This window comes from Geospiza fortis, unplaced genomic scaffold (genome assembly GCF_000277835.1).
Source record: "Geospiza fortis unplaced genomic scaffold, GeoFor_1.0 scaffold23, whole genome shotgun sequence".
Lineage (NCBI taxonomy): Eukaryota > Metazoa > Chordata > Aves > Passeriformes > Thraupidae > Geospiza > Geospiza fortis.
The window spans coordinates 902878-918105 of NW_005054303.1; the positions used below are offsets into that span (position 1 = coordinate 902878).

The 15228-nt window shown below is 44.3% G+C and overlaps 1 protein-coding gene across 2 annotated transcripts in view; it reads left to right on the forward strand.

The window, feature by feature from the left end:
* RIN3 (Ras and Rab interactor 3) overlaps nucleotides 1-15228 on the forward strand; it is a 65616-nt gene that overhangs the window by 17202 nt on the left and 33186 nt on the right. The window contains exons 2-3 of one of the 2 annotated variants that reach the window (XM_031066335.1): nucleotides 1715-1901; nucleotides 4784-4898. In XM_031066335.1, coding sequence (XP_030922195.1) covers nucleotides 1715-1901; nucleotides 4784-4898 — 302 coding nt within the window. The remainder of the gene's footprint in view (nucleotides 1-1714; nucleotides 1902-4783; nucleotides 4899-15228) is intronic. The other variant, XM_031066337.1, reaches the window with a different exon arrangement.

Below are 15228 nucleotides of genomic sequence, written 5' to 3' on the forward strand. Positions count from 1 at the left end.
TTTTCCCTTCACATGGTTACAAGGCTTTTTTTTGGTTGTTTCTTCTGTAAAAAAACCCCCAAGAGATGACTCAGGGTAACTTCCAAAAGCTGTATTCCACTGTTTTGCTCGATATGTTCAGATGATATTGATTAAAATCACAGGCTGTTAAATCGAAAAGAAATTCCCTCGCCTATGTGACAAGCTGGACTTTTATCACAAGCAGAGTTCCACTTATTTCAATCTGCTTTTTTTTAAAGCACAGTTCTCTCATTCCTACTGTCTTGACTATGATCTTAAAAAAGGATTGATTAAAATCAAGATTTTGTGAAATAATACCTTTACCTACAACCTGAATTATAAAGGCACCTGAATGTTCTGAGAAAGCTGTCTGTGAAGGGTTGAAAAAGAAAAAAACTACTAAAAATAAAATCTTTGTATTGCTTTTGGGATATGAAAGGCTATTTTTACAAACTGACTTTTGGGACAGACCTGCTGTGTCAGGTTAGGCCTTTGAAATGACTCTCTTTTAGTAGTTTAAGACTGACCTTATTTGAAATGTAGTACCTTAAGATCTGTATCTTTAAAAATAAAAGGAAAAGGAAAAATATTTGAAGTAAGACCAAATAAAAAGTGAGAGTCCTATTTTCACTTCTGACCTCTAAGCAGAAAATTAGAGCAGCAAAACGTTTTTTGTGTATGTTCTCTTACATTTTCTTTAAATGCAAAATCAATCAACGAAATGAATGACAGGCCTGTATCCCCATGGATCCATGGTCTTTTCCAGTAGAGCTCTTGTGACCGGACTTTTCAGCACAAGTGTTTCCACTGCCTGCAGAGCTAAGCACATGGATAAATTGACTTTGTCAAATCACCACCATGGCTTGAAGCCAGTATTTATCACCAGTCTGCCATTAGACTGCTGTGATGGTGGTCACAGGGGTCTTAGGATGAGGGAAGAGATGAGGATCTGACTCCATGTTTCAGAAGGCTTAATTTATTATTTTATTATATATATTATATTAAAACTATACTAAAAGAGTAGAAGAAAGGATTTCATCAGAAAGCAAAAGAAAGCTTCATAAAAAGCTATAAGAATAACTATAAGAATAGCTATAAGGATAGCAAAAGAAAGAATGAATAACAGAGGCTTCTGTCTTGGACAGAGAGTCTGAGCCAGCTGACTGTGATTGGCCATTAATTAGAAACAACCACATGAGACCAATCACAGATCCACCTGTGGCATTCCACAGCAGCAGATAATCAATGTTTACATTTTGTTCCTAAGGCCTCTCAGCTTCTCGGGAGAAAAAATCCTAAAGAAAGGATTTTTCACAAAATGTGTCTGTGACAGACTGCAGGGACTCCTCTGCTGCTTTTGAAGCCATGAAACATCTCTCAGACCCTTCAGCTGGAGGGTGGCACTCAGGGGACAGGCATGCTCAACCTCTGTGGCCCTGGCCACCCCTGTGCACCCCTTACCTGTGTCTGTGCATCCCTTATCTGTGTCTGTACTTCAGCAGCAATGATGGGTGAGCCAAGACCAGCAGAGCCCAGCACAGAGCACCCTGCCAGCCTGCTGGCCTGACAGCCTTGGTGCCTGGGGTGGTTTGGTGCCCCTCCAGGAGCATTCCTGATGTCTGAGTGCCCATGTCTGTGCTTGCACCTACAGTCTTCTCCCCCCAGGTTTCTGTTTGCAGCTCTGCTTACCGGGGACTCCCTTGCTGTGTTTCAGCCCTGTCAGAGATGCCAGTGAAGAGGGGAAGGAGATACATCTCTGTCAGGCCAGTGCTGTGCGAAATTGCCTCCAGCTTCCAGGGATCAGCATCCTTGACAAACTCATCAAGACCTGTCCTGTCTGGCTGCAGCTGAACATGAGCCAGGAAAGGGCTGGGGCGATCCTTGGCAAAGAAACAGCAGGGGTAAGTCCAAAGCAATTTCAGTTCAGACAGCCACATTTCCTGTCCTTGGTTAGGAGAGCAGTGCTTTTTTTTAATGTGGAAGCAAAAATATTCAGCAGACTGCTCTCTGTTTCCATAACCATTTGACACTTTACCTCTCTCAACAGCACAAAACAGACATATTGGCTTTGGGAAAACAAGGAATATTATCTCTGGGTTTATTTGCTTACCATGTAGATTCATGGAGATGGCTTCCCATTCACCACCATACCTACCAGTATGGTGACTTTCCTGATCTGGAGCAATGAAAAAAAAAATCTGTGAAGAAAAGACCTTAGATTCAGGGAGCTGCTGGGAGTACTTTTTATTGCCACAATCGATATCTGGTTTGCATTAACTGAGTATTAGAGAATCACACACTTGTGCAAAGCTTAGAGCTTGCTTAAGGAAAACAGCTCTGTGCCAAAGGGAGCTGCTCCCCTTTCCTGAGAGGTCTGACAGGTGAGGCAAGTGGGCTGTAGATGTCCTGGCTGCCCTTTGAGAAGAGCAGGTGTAAATGACCTGAGCTGATGTCAGGGCACACCTGCTCTGAGGATGTTTGGACCTGTCCCTTGGCCAAGTCAGTCTATCCCAGGGCTAAATGCTGGCACAGCTGAGTGACACTCTCCAGTGGCATTCACCTGAGCAGCCTGGGCTGTGCAGTGCACCTCACCCTGAATCAGATTTCTCAATTAGATTGAGCAAGATCTTTGTTTTTCTGCTCTGTCTGTAAGAGGAGATGTGTGTGAGTGCCTGTGATGTAGCCATGCATGGCCCCAAGCCTCCTCTGGCATTATCCATTCCCTGCAGGCAGGGAGTTCCCCACCTCTGAGCGCCTTGGGGGAACATCCTGCCTCTGTTCCTCCTGCTCGCGCTGTCCTTGGGCACAGCCTTCAGCTGCAGTGGGAAGCAGGCAGGAGAAGGGGTGAGAGGTGGTGCATCAGAGGTGTCCCACGGCAAGGGCAGAACCTCCTGCCCTCCGGGAGCCCACCTGAAGCTGGGCAGTACCATTCCCACCTGTGGTGAAAATAGAAGGGACTGATTTCAATACTGGCCCTGACCCAGGGGAAGTACAGCACTCAGGGCTAAGTACAGCTCAGAAAATCCACCTCCTGCTTCTCTGAACAGCCAGAGCCCAATTTTAGCCTCTGGATCCATGGCAACCAGGCGTGCCGATCAGGAAAAAAGAAGTGATTCATTTCCAGGTTTCATTTCCCTGGTTGCTTAGATTAAATTTCAGATGGAGCACGATAAGATGGTGCTGTCTGGCAGTCATGGTTAGAGGGACAGTAGTGCCATGTGGGCGATAGGACCTGGGCAAGGTAGAGCCTCTCCCTGCAGGTGCCACCTGCCTGTAGTCACTTACTGCAGCAGAAGGTGGGGGCTGCCCTGCAGAAATCAGCCTGTTTGGGGCACACACCTCTGCATTTATTTGCATTTTCTCTGCCCTGATGGTCGACCTGAGACCCTGGGGCTCCATTTCTCCTGAGCTCAGAGGCCAAGATGACAGCACTGTGTGAAGTTGTGAAGCAGCCCCAAAGCTGTGTGTTCAGCATGGCTGCTTCAAAGTGACTGGAGATGCCCTCAGGACTGGGACTCATGCAGGCAAAGGTCCTGGCTTCTACACAAGCTTTTTTAAAATTCTTCTGCCCAAGAAATTAATGGTTTTTTGCTAGATTTCCATACATTACACTTGAATAATGATTTTATCAACTCATACTTCTCTTTCTAATATTAATATCCAGGCTAAATTAGCTTGATTTTTTAATTCAGTTTTTTAAAAATACCTTAACTCCTTTCTGCCTAAGCTTACTATCAAAGAACAGATGAGTGTGAAGATTATTTTGTCTTTGTATCTGCACCTTCAAGATACGAACTAAAAATATCCCTGACAATGAACTTTAATTAGAAACACACTTAGGATCTCATAGAATACAAAGAATGAGACATTTTTCCTTTTTCTTGGTGGAGCAGCTCTGTGGGAAAGGAGCTGTAGGGATGGTGGCCAGCGAGCTGGGCACAGACCCACTGAGGAGAGGCTGTGCAACCAGGGCTTGTCCAGCCAGGAGACACCTTCAGGGGACTTCACAGCAGCCCCTGGCACCTGCAGGGAGGTCATGGGGAAGATGAAGCTGGGCTGTGCTCAGCACTGCAGGGTAGGAGGACAAGAGGCAGCAGTGTACATTGAAACCAGAGGGGTCCAGACTGGGTGCAGGGGAGCATTTTGTCCCTGTGAGGACAGTAAGTGGTGGGACAGGTTGCCAAGAGAGGCTGTGCAGTCTCCAGCTTCGGACATTCTCCAGACTGGTACAGACAAATCCCTGAGAAACTTGGTCTGGCCTCATGGCTTCACCCAGGGGATTGGAAAAGGGTCCTCATAGGATACCTGCCATGCTGAATGATCTTCTGGCCCCATAAAAAGCTCCTCTTATGCTCCTCTCATGGACACTCAAATCCTTACTGACTAAATGTACAAGTGACTCCCTTGCTTTAGACCTAGACTGGGACATTCTGGGGTGACTCATCTGTGATTTAGGGCACTGGTGTGAGGACCATCACTTAACAAATTGGGAGTGCAGTTTTAAATCTTCAGTTAGTGAGATAGTTTGCTTTAGGCATAAGTGGGACATCAGTGATGCATAGAAACTTTGTGAGTCCCTTGGCAGGTCTGAATTTCACTTAGATGAAATGTCCTTTTCTTCACTATTTTTTGTTGTATAAAGCATAGCTAAGTGGAATGAAGCTAAAATAAGGCTATTTAAAGGTGAATTGTACTGATAAAATCTACATTGCCAATGACCTAAAATAAAATTTAGAAGCTCATATAATGTAGCTGAGCTCTTGATTCTTTTCTCCTTTTTCAGATATTCTTAGTTAGGAAAGAGGGTAATGTGAGCAACATGGTCCTTGCAGTCCGCCTGCCTGTGCAGAACGAGGCTCCTGGTGTGCTGGAGTACAACATTAAAGAAGAAAAATCAAGTAAGCTCTTTGCATTTCCTGGTCTTGCTCTGGTTAAGGTACTGCGTCCTCTTGTGATCACCAATATTTATGTAATCTCACTTGCACTGAAAAGGTTCCTCTTGTGCCTGGCAGCAGATCTTGCTTTTATGATGTAGTTCAGTTAATATTTCCTGCAGCTGCTTTACCTCAGCTCCCCTGTGGTTCTGCACCTTCTGTTATCATTTACAGACTCACAACAGGGAAATAAAGCACCTCCAGATGAGGACGCCAGTGCTTTGATCAAGCGAGGGGAGCTGCCTTTCACCAGCTGGAAGTCTTGAGGAAAGTGGAAAGCATTGGCAGCTTAAGCTTGGTTAACTCACTGACTCTCTCTAGTCAAGCCACTGAATTTGGGGTCACCAGTCATCCGACATCTGCTATGCTGCCTTTTCCTGCACCTGGTCCAGTCCCACTGAACAACAAGTCACTCCTGAGCTGTTTTCAAAGCCAGCCAGGGAAGCAGGTGGCTGCTGGTGTCAGTGCCATTCCCAGCTGGATAGCCAAGTCTGCCATGAGCAAGTGAAAATTAACCCAGTTCAAAGTCAGCCACGTCTAATCCAGCCCTCTGTGTAAATGGATGTGTAAGGCACGTGATTTCCATTTTCAAAGGAATATTTGGAAACACCTGAGTTTTAGGATAGTCGTAGAAACACGCACTCGAAAGAGTTCATAAAAATAACTTCACACTATTTATTTATCTGAACACATTTAAATCCTCTGCCATTGAGCTCTGTCCCAAAGCCAGCTCTCCAGAGAAACTGTTTTATTCTTTGCTAAAACACTTGTGTTTCTGCAGATCAGTGTGCAATATCACTTTCCCCTTGTTCAAATGAACTTTTACAGTTGCTCAAATAATTTTTCCTTCTCCTATATTTCTTCACATACCTCTGTGTTTTAAACAGACTTTAAAGCCAGGGGTACAACTGAATCTCTTAAACTGTTCTAATCTCAAGGCCAGAGACCACAATCTGTCACAGCCCTGCTCCTGCACAGGGTGCAGCTCCCTGTCTGGCTGCTGCATCCCCTGGAAGCTTTCCTCTCCCCTGCCTGCTCCTGGGAGCACCCAGCTGGGGAGATGGTCAGTGTTCAGTGCGAGGGCAGGAGCAGCAAAGCTTTTGCCACAACTTCAGGTGTTCAATTAAGAATACAAGGGCAAGGGTTAGCTGCAGGGTAGAGAAATCTTTTCTTTATTTAGCTATTTGAACTTGACCTAGGACTTAGATTTTTCATGGTGGGGAATCGGTTTTTTGATGAGTCAAGATTTCCTTTGGATAAAAGTTTAAAAAAATCAAATTGTTTCATCCTAAAATATGTCATTTATAGAAATGTTACTTCTTCACTCATGTCCTGTGCCATAAAATTTGATTTATTTTAGGACAGGCAAAGTAAAATGTAGTACAAAAATGTCACTGAGCTAGCCTATCTAGAGAGATTTTGCTGCCATGCTTTTCCAGCTTGCTTGCATTTTCCAATCTATCACTACCTTAATGCAAAGGATGTACTGGGAGACAAGCTTCCTGGTAGAAGCAAGAATTAAATCAGTTTCCATCACTTTCATACAAGTTGCAAAGTAAGTGAAGGAGGGTAATTAAAATTCAGCTCTCATTCATAAAGCAGGAGAGCTGCCATCATATGCAACAATCCCAGCAGCCATGAGGCTCATGCATTCCTATGGTGGATATTCACATTATTTTTAGCTTGAGTTCTGTCAGGGTTGCGTGTCAGTTGGTAGAAAGCCTCTCAGTTCTCCATCCTGCACTGTGTTGACAAGAACACACTGGGTACAGAAGTGGTCTCTCTTTTGCTTCCTTTCTCATTTAGGGTAAGTACCCCAGATTTTAAGTTTAAAAGAAATTGAATGAATTCTTGTTAATAAAGCCAAAGGACTGTATCTAGTACAAGGGGAGATGGTAAATCTTCTGTGTCACAGAGATTTGGTAATTAATTTGGTGATTAATTAATTCTCTAGCTTCAGCTGCATTACTACACTGCCTTCTAAAATTTTTTCCAGAAATAAAATTAAAAGATGTCTAAATGCTTTAAAAGAATTTAGAACCTGAGCTTCCTTGACAAGTAAGCTGGTATGTCTGGATTGCCTCAGATTAATGATGTGCCCTTCACTCATCCCTGGTATTCTGTAAGTGTCAGGGTAGGAGACCTCTGAGCACCCCCAGAGATATTCTCTTGCTGTGGAATGCAAGTAAGTTGGAAGTTGGGTGTTAGACTCCTGAAAATATGTAAAACACCCTAGCTGAATAGCCTGATGGCCACTGTGGACTGGCAGGGTTTGTTTTTCCAAACATCTGTTCTTTAACTTCAGCAAATCTCTTTCCTGTCTGGGTTGACACATGAGCAATGATGTGTGTGACGTGCTCCAGGGAGAGCTGCTTGTCCCTTTCTGAGAGCTGGCTCCTCCCACAGCCTTCGGAGAAGCAGGAACAAATCCTTCTCCTCACCTCACTTCAACTCAGACTCCACACAGTTGATGCATTCAGATGTAAACTGAAATCTGAATTTGTCTTGACATACAGAGTTCTGATTTTATGGAGATTCTTCCTTCAGTTAAAATTCAAGTTGCAACCAGGTTACTATTTTGAATAACTTTGCCAGCTGCTTCTTGTCCTTGCCTGTTTGTAGAGCCATTCTTATTCCATCCTACTTTTCAGTCAGGATCTGAGGAGGCTTTCCCTGGTATCACAGAGGTTGTTGCCCAGCCCCTGAGTTCTGTAAAGAGATGGCCATTCATTGAAGTACAAAAAAGCCCTTCAGAATCTTCTTGGCATTGCACTGCCAAATAGGAGTGGTTCATTGTTTTACAATTTCTTTTCCTCATAGCAACTTTGTTTATATTTGGTGATTTAGAGAAGTATCATTTTCTGATGGGAACACTGTATTTAACTGTGATTTCTCTTTTTAAATGGAAATCCCCAAAGAACCCACTAGGTAAGAGAATAAAGAAATGAAACCTCTTTCATTTTCACCTCTTCTATGAAGTAGCCCTTAGAGAGGACAGGAGAATGGACTTTAAAGTTTTTCTTCTGGTTCTTTTTGGTTGTAATTATTCCAGAGACAGGAAGGCTAAATCTCAGTGGTATCAGTAGCTGTAGAAGAGGCCAAACAGCTGATATCAGGTACCATGTGGTTCATCAGGAAGTTGAGAAGCCTGGCCAGTTTCAAAGCCTTGGATCTCCGTGGTTTTGCACTTGGCCTGAAGGATCCCTTACTTACTCAAAGCAGAGGAAATCTCCCAGACCTAAAGCTTGTTACAAGATTTCTACCATTTAGAGATGCAGTATTGGCATTTACCTCTCAATCTTTGCCAAAATCTTGACTACTTTGTGCACTTTCTGTTCTGAGAGTTGCCCCTTGCTTTTGCTTCATTCTGAGATGGAGCCCCAGCCTCACAAACTGAGCAGCCCTTCCTCAGCAGGCTCCTGCCTTTGGCTCTTCTCAGCAACCTGGTGACAACCTCAGGGCTTAATTCCCTCTCCTTTTCATGGATAAACCTTCAGAATTCATCTTGCTGACCTCAGCTCCATTGCAGCAGTATTAAAAAGGGAAGGATCAGAAATTTAAAGTACGTGTGCATTTCTGAAGTAGCCTATACTGAGAGTTTGGAAGAAGCATCTGGGTGCCACAGAGCATGTGGTGCAGGTAGTGACAGCAGCTTTACTTTCACAGAGAGTCATGAAGGCACCTGCCACAGGGGTAAAGTCCTTTAGAAGAGGATGCTCTATCACCATGAACTAAAGTTAACAGTTTCTTTTGTTCTGGAAATTTTGTGAATAGTATCTGAAGATAATTTGATTTCACAAAACACATAAATTGATCACATACTTCTCAGGAATCTTTTACATATCTTTGGTGTGGGATATATAGTAATTGTTTTCCAAGCTCTTCTGTACCAAGGAAAAAGGATGTGATTCCTTTCCAAGTAAGCAAAATGGCACTAAACAGAACTATCTGCAATTTCACAGAATAAAGAACATATTGCTCATATTAATAGATTTTTTAAAAATAATAACAATGACATTTATTTGCTAAGTCCACCTTGAACTCTTCAGGTTCATGTCATAAGGGCCTTGAGGCTGGTCTGATGCTGCCACAGCTGCCCATCTCCTGTAACCCTGCTCCTGCCTCCCCCCTTGCTGCAGGGGCTTGGCTCACCTGGAGGTGAATTCTGGAGGCAGTCCTCATGAGTCCATGCTGTGGAGCTGCTGCTCCTTATTTAAACTGTACCTGGGGGGGACAATCTGCCACCAGACACAACTGTTCAGAAGCATCTCTTACAACACATGGGGCCAAGGCTGGGTTGAGCCCCCCAAAATCAATGAGTGCACAGCTGAAGGAGGGGTTTGTAGTGAAACCTTGGCTTTAGTGTGGCTATTTCATTTATTAGAGGAAAATTATAGGACTTAATGTTCTCTGTGCTCTGACCCTCCAAGCTTCTCTGCAGATCAACTCTGAATAAGCTGGAAAGTAACAGAGGTCTTGAAATAACCTTAGCAAAATCAAACAGGAAAACCAAAATAAATTATCTCCAAGTTATACAAAAATGTCCAGAACATGATTAATACTTCATTTGAAGGATGAGACATGGTGCTGTCACCCTGGTTTTTTAAGATTTTCTAGGCCTTCTGATATGGACATTCTTGTGGTGAACTTTTCCAGACACTTTCTGTAAATAACTGATTGTTTTGTCTTCTTTTATGGAGGAGGAGAAAGTTGATGGACTGCTGGTTTGACCAGTGTCATTGAAGAGGTGTCCCTATCACCCTCCAATCCACTGTCACTTTTGGAAAACTATAAATGTTGGAGTCAGAGAATAAACTTCCTTTTTCTTCCTTCACCTGGAGAACCGTGGTGTGCTTGCATTCTTGCGTGTCCGATAGTGACACGGTGCCATTGGACACAGTAGCTCAATTTCTGGTTTATGGACAGCAGCTGTACTCCAGGCTATGTGGGATGAGCTTGTGCTAAGGACCCACAATATGCCTTGACAGAAAAGGTGCAGGCAATTACTGCACTCCAAAGCAGTTTAAGAGCAATCACTGAGTGTTGCTACAAAACTGCAAGCCTGGTAGCAAAAAAGGATGTTGATAAAGAAATCCAATGTCTGCCCTGGTCACCTTATTTGACCTTTCTTAAAGTGAGACTGAGCTCAGGAAGTGCAGACTGGGGTCTGATATGAAATGTTTGAGACAGGAGGAATTTAGGAAAGGATTACAACTCGAGCAAAACGCACAGCAGCAGTTTAACCTGCCTGGGTAATTCTCTAACTGCTTCCACCTGCTTGCCATGAAAGTTTGTGAGGATCTGACCACTTTGTACATCCACCAGTGAACATCTGCCAGCAAACTCTATCAGCACAGAAAGAAGATTTACACCAGATACAGAGGAAGCAGGAAGGCAGGTCTTGCTGGGGAGGCCAAACAGAAATTTAGATGAGCAAAGGTGTTCCTTTCCATGTTGGATGTTAGGAAATGTGAAATCAACAGGAAAAGATTACTGAAGGGCTAAGATTTTACAATATACTTCCTTGCCTCAATCATCCCAAATAGGTGCAACCTAAAGATGTGAAAGCAAGCTCAATTCTTAAAGTCACTTCAGTCACTTCAACACTGCCATTCCTCCTTCCCAAGCACAGATGGGAAAAAAACTCCACAGCGGTTTATTATAGACTAATGCCATTTGCACAGATAAAAAGGACATGTGCAGTCATTCCGACTGTCCTGTAACAGTCACAGATGGAAATTAAACAACAGTGATCAGGCAGCAGCATGTTTACAGAGGGGCATTAGAGCAACAGGGGGATGTACATTGCTCCTCTTTGCAGGTTTAGCTCTAAGTGAAGCTGCTGAAAGCCCTGCTCTTTGCATCCCAGCCAGCCTGAGGTGGGGGCTGTGGGCACACCTGGCATGATGGCAGAGCTCAGGCATGAAGGAGACAAATTCCTGAGTGTGCCTGCATGGGTCAGTGTGTCCCAGTGCTGTGAGGACACACTCACAGGGCAGGGAGAGGAGGCAGATTGAGTAGGAACAGCTCAGTAGGTGCTCTCTGTTGGCTCAAGCACCTCCAGATGCTGGTAATAGACTGGCCTATTGCACTCCTCTGGCACCCCAGCTGACATGGCCAAATATGGTCATTTATGGCAGATTTCCCTCTTTAATTTTGTTAATGTTTATTTTAATCCATAATGCTGAGGCTGGATTAAGGAACTCGGGGACTAAAGTACTTGCTGCTAACATGTCACAGTATGGTCAGGTGGTGTTTTCCCACATGAACTACACTGTAATTCTGCACAAATGAGGTCATGGGAAAAAATAGGAGGATAGCTTGGTTACTGCAACCTACTCACGATTTAACTCCTTCAATGCAAGGGGCCAGTTGTGCAGATGAATTTTGTGATATGAATATTTTTGTGGAAGTGCTGACAGCCCTTGCAATAGCTTCCCCAGTTTTGCAAGTCCTTTTGCTAACACTCTGTCTCCTGGAATCAGGAAGTAGACTGAAGATAGGCAGATTTTTTTTTTTCCAGAAAGAAAAATAGCCATCATAAATGCAGAGAAAAACCTTGCAATTTTGGTAATACTCAGAATAACAGAATATATGGGGAAACAACCTATAAGAAGACAATCTGCCATTTAAAAAAATAATTTTAATGGCATTTATTTTGGATCCCTTCTGAACAAGAATGAAGATGGAGATAGAAATCTGTGGTACAGACTGAGGCCAGAAAGTTGGGATCCTTCACTTCATAGCTAAAATGAATAAACTGGTGCATGTACTGGTATACCTGACCCTGACTTCCAAGATAAAGACATTTATTTGGGTAGCACTTGCAGATTTTCCTGGGAGGTTTTAAAGTTTGGGCTGGATGAAGCCTTGAGTGACTTGGCTTGACCTGGTTTTAGCAGGATTTTGGGCCAGAGGTCTCCTGCTGTCCCTGCCAGCCTGAGGGATCCCACAAGTGACACTGAGCCTGGCTGTGGGTGAGCTGAAGGGCAGACAGCAGTTCTCAGAAGGGATGTCTCAGTAGAGCACTTCCAATTCTCTAAGGTCCAGGTTCTTGAAGAAATACTGCTAAAATTCACAGAGGGATAATGGTGAAAAAATAAATAAAACAAATATTTTCTGTACTAGTGTGTCACCTGTGAACTCCCCAAAACCCATAACCTTCCTTTCTTCAGCTTCTTCTCCCTTTGTGCATATGGAAAGACAGAATGTGCTCAGTTTATTTAATCAGTGCAGATTTGCAGTCAACTCCTATCAGGTACTTGAATGTACTTGAAAAGGCCCAGTAGTGCCCCCCAGGGGTAATTCTATGCCCCCAGGGATACTGGGGAGCTGAGCTTGCTGCAGGCTGAAATAGACTTCATCATGTGCCATTAATAACACTGCAGTGCTCCTGGACTGTTGTTGCACAGACATTGAGGGGAATTTTCAGCTGGCATGGGACAATCCAAGGAGAAAATGTACATTCCACCCTTCCCAAGTCAAACCTCTCAAAACAACTTCTGGCTCATCAGACTGCAGGCAAAAGGGCCCATCAGAAAATATATTTAGTTCCTTCTGTTATCACTATAATGATACCACAGCTCTTTTTAAAATGGCCACTTTAAACAAAGCAGTTGGCCTCCTTCAGTGGAAGACCTGCAGCATCCAATACCTGAAAGAAGATTTCTTAATTCTGTAAACTAAGGCATGAAAGCAGGGTAGGACTATTTATAGCTTTGATTTCCTCTGAATAGATGAGAGGCTGAACCTGACATTACAGAGTGAAAAGATCAAGGTGGTGCTTTTTTGGATGTTTTGGGCTGTGTGTGGGTGTTTTTGATAACCCATTCTAGCATTCAGCGATACAGCGAAGAGAGGACTCGGCAGCCACCTCATGAACTGCCCTGGAGACTTGTCTACCAGTCAGGAAGGTCACTCAGCTTCTTCAAGTTCACTACAGAATATGACTTTACTGAATATATATTTATGTGTAAGGAAAAAATGTCAGTTTTCCCAGCAGCCAGTGAAGGTCCTGCAGCCCCATGAGTACAATGCAGTAGGTGGGACAGGGCATGGGCACTGCTCTCCTGGGTTTATGTGAGCTCAGACTGCCTCAGGAGGGCCTCCTGCCATTGCTCATGTGTCAGCAGCCCATGTCCCTGCCCTGCAGCCCCTCTGCTCCCTGGCTTTCTCTGCCTCACGCAGGTTCTGGCTGGGAAGGAGGGAGATGTGGATGTGGGGTGTGAAAGCAGGACAGTGTGGGGGGAAATGCTTCCTTGGAGGTGTCACCATATGCTGGGTTATGTGGAATAAAGTCTGGAATGGAGATAAAAAAGTGGTAAAGGGCTGAGGGGCTACAGGTAACTTTGGGAAGGGTTGGTGGCAGACTGGAGAGAGATGTCTGAGAACCAGCTGGAAAGGGGCAGCAGGTGACCAAGGATGGGGTCACATCCTGTAGTGCTGAATGACTGGATGAACCTCCAATGTGCTCTAGGCTGGCCACAGAGGCAGGAGCCCATCAGAGCTGCTTGATGGTGCCAGGAGAGGAGGCTGCAGGCAGGGCAAAAGCACTGCTGGGATGGGTGGGAAGCCAATCCATAACTGTGGCCAGATTGCCCCATAGCAGCCAGCCTTCCCAAGGCAGAGCATTGCTGGCAGCAGGATGGGGAGCTGACCTCTCCCTTCCCTGCCAAGATTAATTCAGCTGACTTTTCCAAAGGAAGGCACCAATTTTACAGACTGAGGGCTGAGGCACAGGCTGCTGAAGGGGCTTGGCCAGCTGTGCATCACCAGCCCTGAGCAAGCCCATCCTGTCCATGATTGTATTTACTGGGCTGCAGAGAGACCTTTTGCTTGCTGAGCTCTTGACAGTGTCCAGCACTGAGGTATCAACACAGCTATTCAGACTTCTTTTGTGTGCTTTTTGTACAGCCTGACAGGCAGTTCAGCTGCTGTAGAGTGGAGTCAATTTTTCCAATCTACTTAAAGGAATGTTTTCCTTTATTGTTGCATGATGGAGCATGTGATTGAAGCAAAGCAAGAATCTGTTGTCAGCTCTGGGCCTGACAAGCCTGAAAAAAGAAGAAATGTGCTGGAAAAAATAACAAGTTATCAACACCCATGGGACAGAAGATCCCTCTTCCCTTCTTTCCCCAAAACTGGCTGATTCCATCTCAATTAAGCAAATCATACATTGCAGCAGCAAAACTTGTCCAAGACTACTTTTTTTTTCAAGGATTAGCAAATTGATGAGTAAAAGTTTGTATATTTTTAGCAGAAGAGACTGGAAAAGCTGAATATGTAGTTAACCTTCAGGTTCACATTTTGAGGAGTTTAACTGCATTTAAGGAGGCCTCTGGGCAGACACCTTGCCATTTAGGAGAGTAGATTGATGAATGTTGTCACTTAGTTCCTGTTGCTGCCTGTGAGATGTAGACCTACCCTAGTTATCTTCAGATAAGCCTCTCTCAGACACAGATAACAATCTGCCTGCATCACCCAGGGCTCTGCATGGGCTTATTTCCCCTGTTTATGCATGTGTCTCATTAACAAGATAAGTCTGCCATCGCCTACACAACTTCTTGTCATGGAAAAGCTCCCACTGAGAAGTCAGCTCCATGGCATGGGATAACTGGGCAGCTCTGCCCCAGCCCTGACCTTCAGCTCTGGGAGGGCTGCTGGAACTCATCTGCCTCCACAGGCAGCACCAGACCAAAGGCCAGCTCTGTCTGGGCTGTAATGACGACGTAGGAGACATTATCTTTGTCTAGTCTGCTGCTTGTGGTTTGATTTGAGATAAGACTGAATGATTTCTAGTCCCCTAAGGATGTCTAACCTAGACATCTTCCTGATATCAGTCTGGCTGCCAAGGATGAGTTCTCCATTATCCACATCACTGTTAACCCTGAAAAGTGGGTTAGAGTCAAGGAGTTCCCCTTCAGCAGACTAATCTGAGCTAGGGGCCCGGAATTTTGGTTTGGCAAGAGCAGTGACCATGGCCTGGGGGATATTGTAAAACATGGTATGAGGACACATTTTATAATCTGTTGTGCAAGTCCATAATTTCTCTCCTAAATGCAGATTTCCTTTCAGACAAGGCAAGCAGAAAGCCTCACCAAGTCCTTCTCATTTGAGCTGAGTTCCACATCACTTTGACACACTGCTTGTTTTAAAACATTAAACACTTGTGCAGCTGCTTTTTCAAGATTGAACAGTGCCAGGCTTCTCTGTGATTTACAAGTTGTTTTGGAAACATTCTGGTTGCTTATAGCAGGTAGCTTTATTCTTTTTTTTTTTTTAACTCTCATCCTGA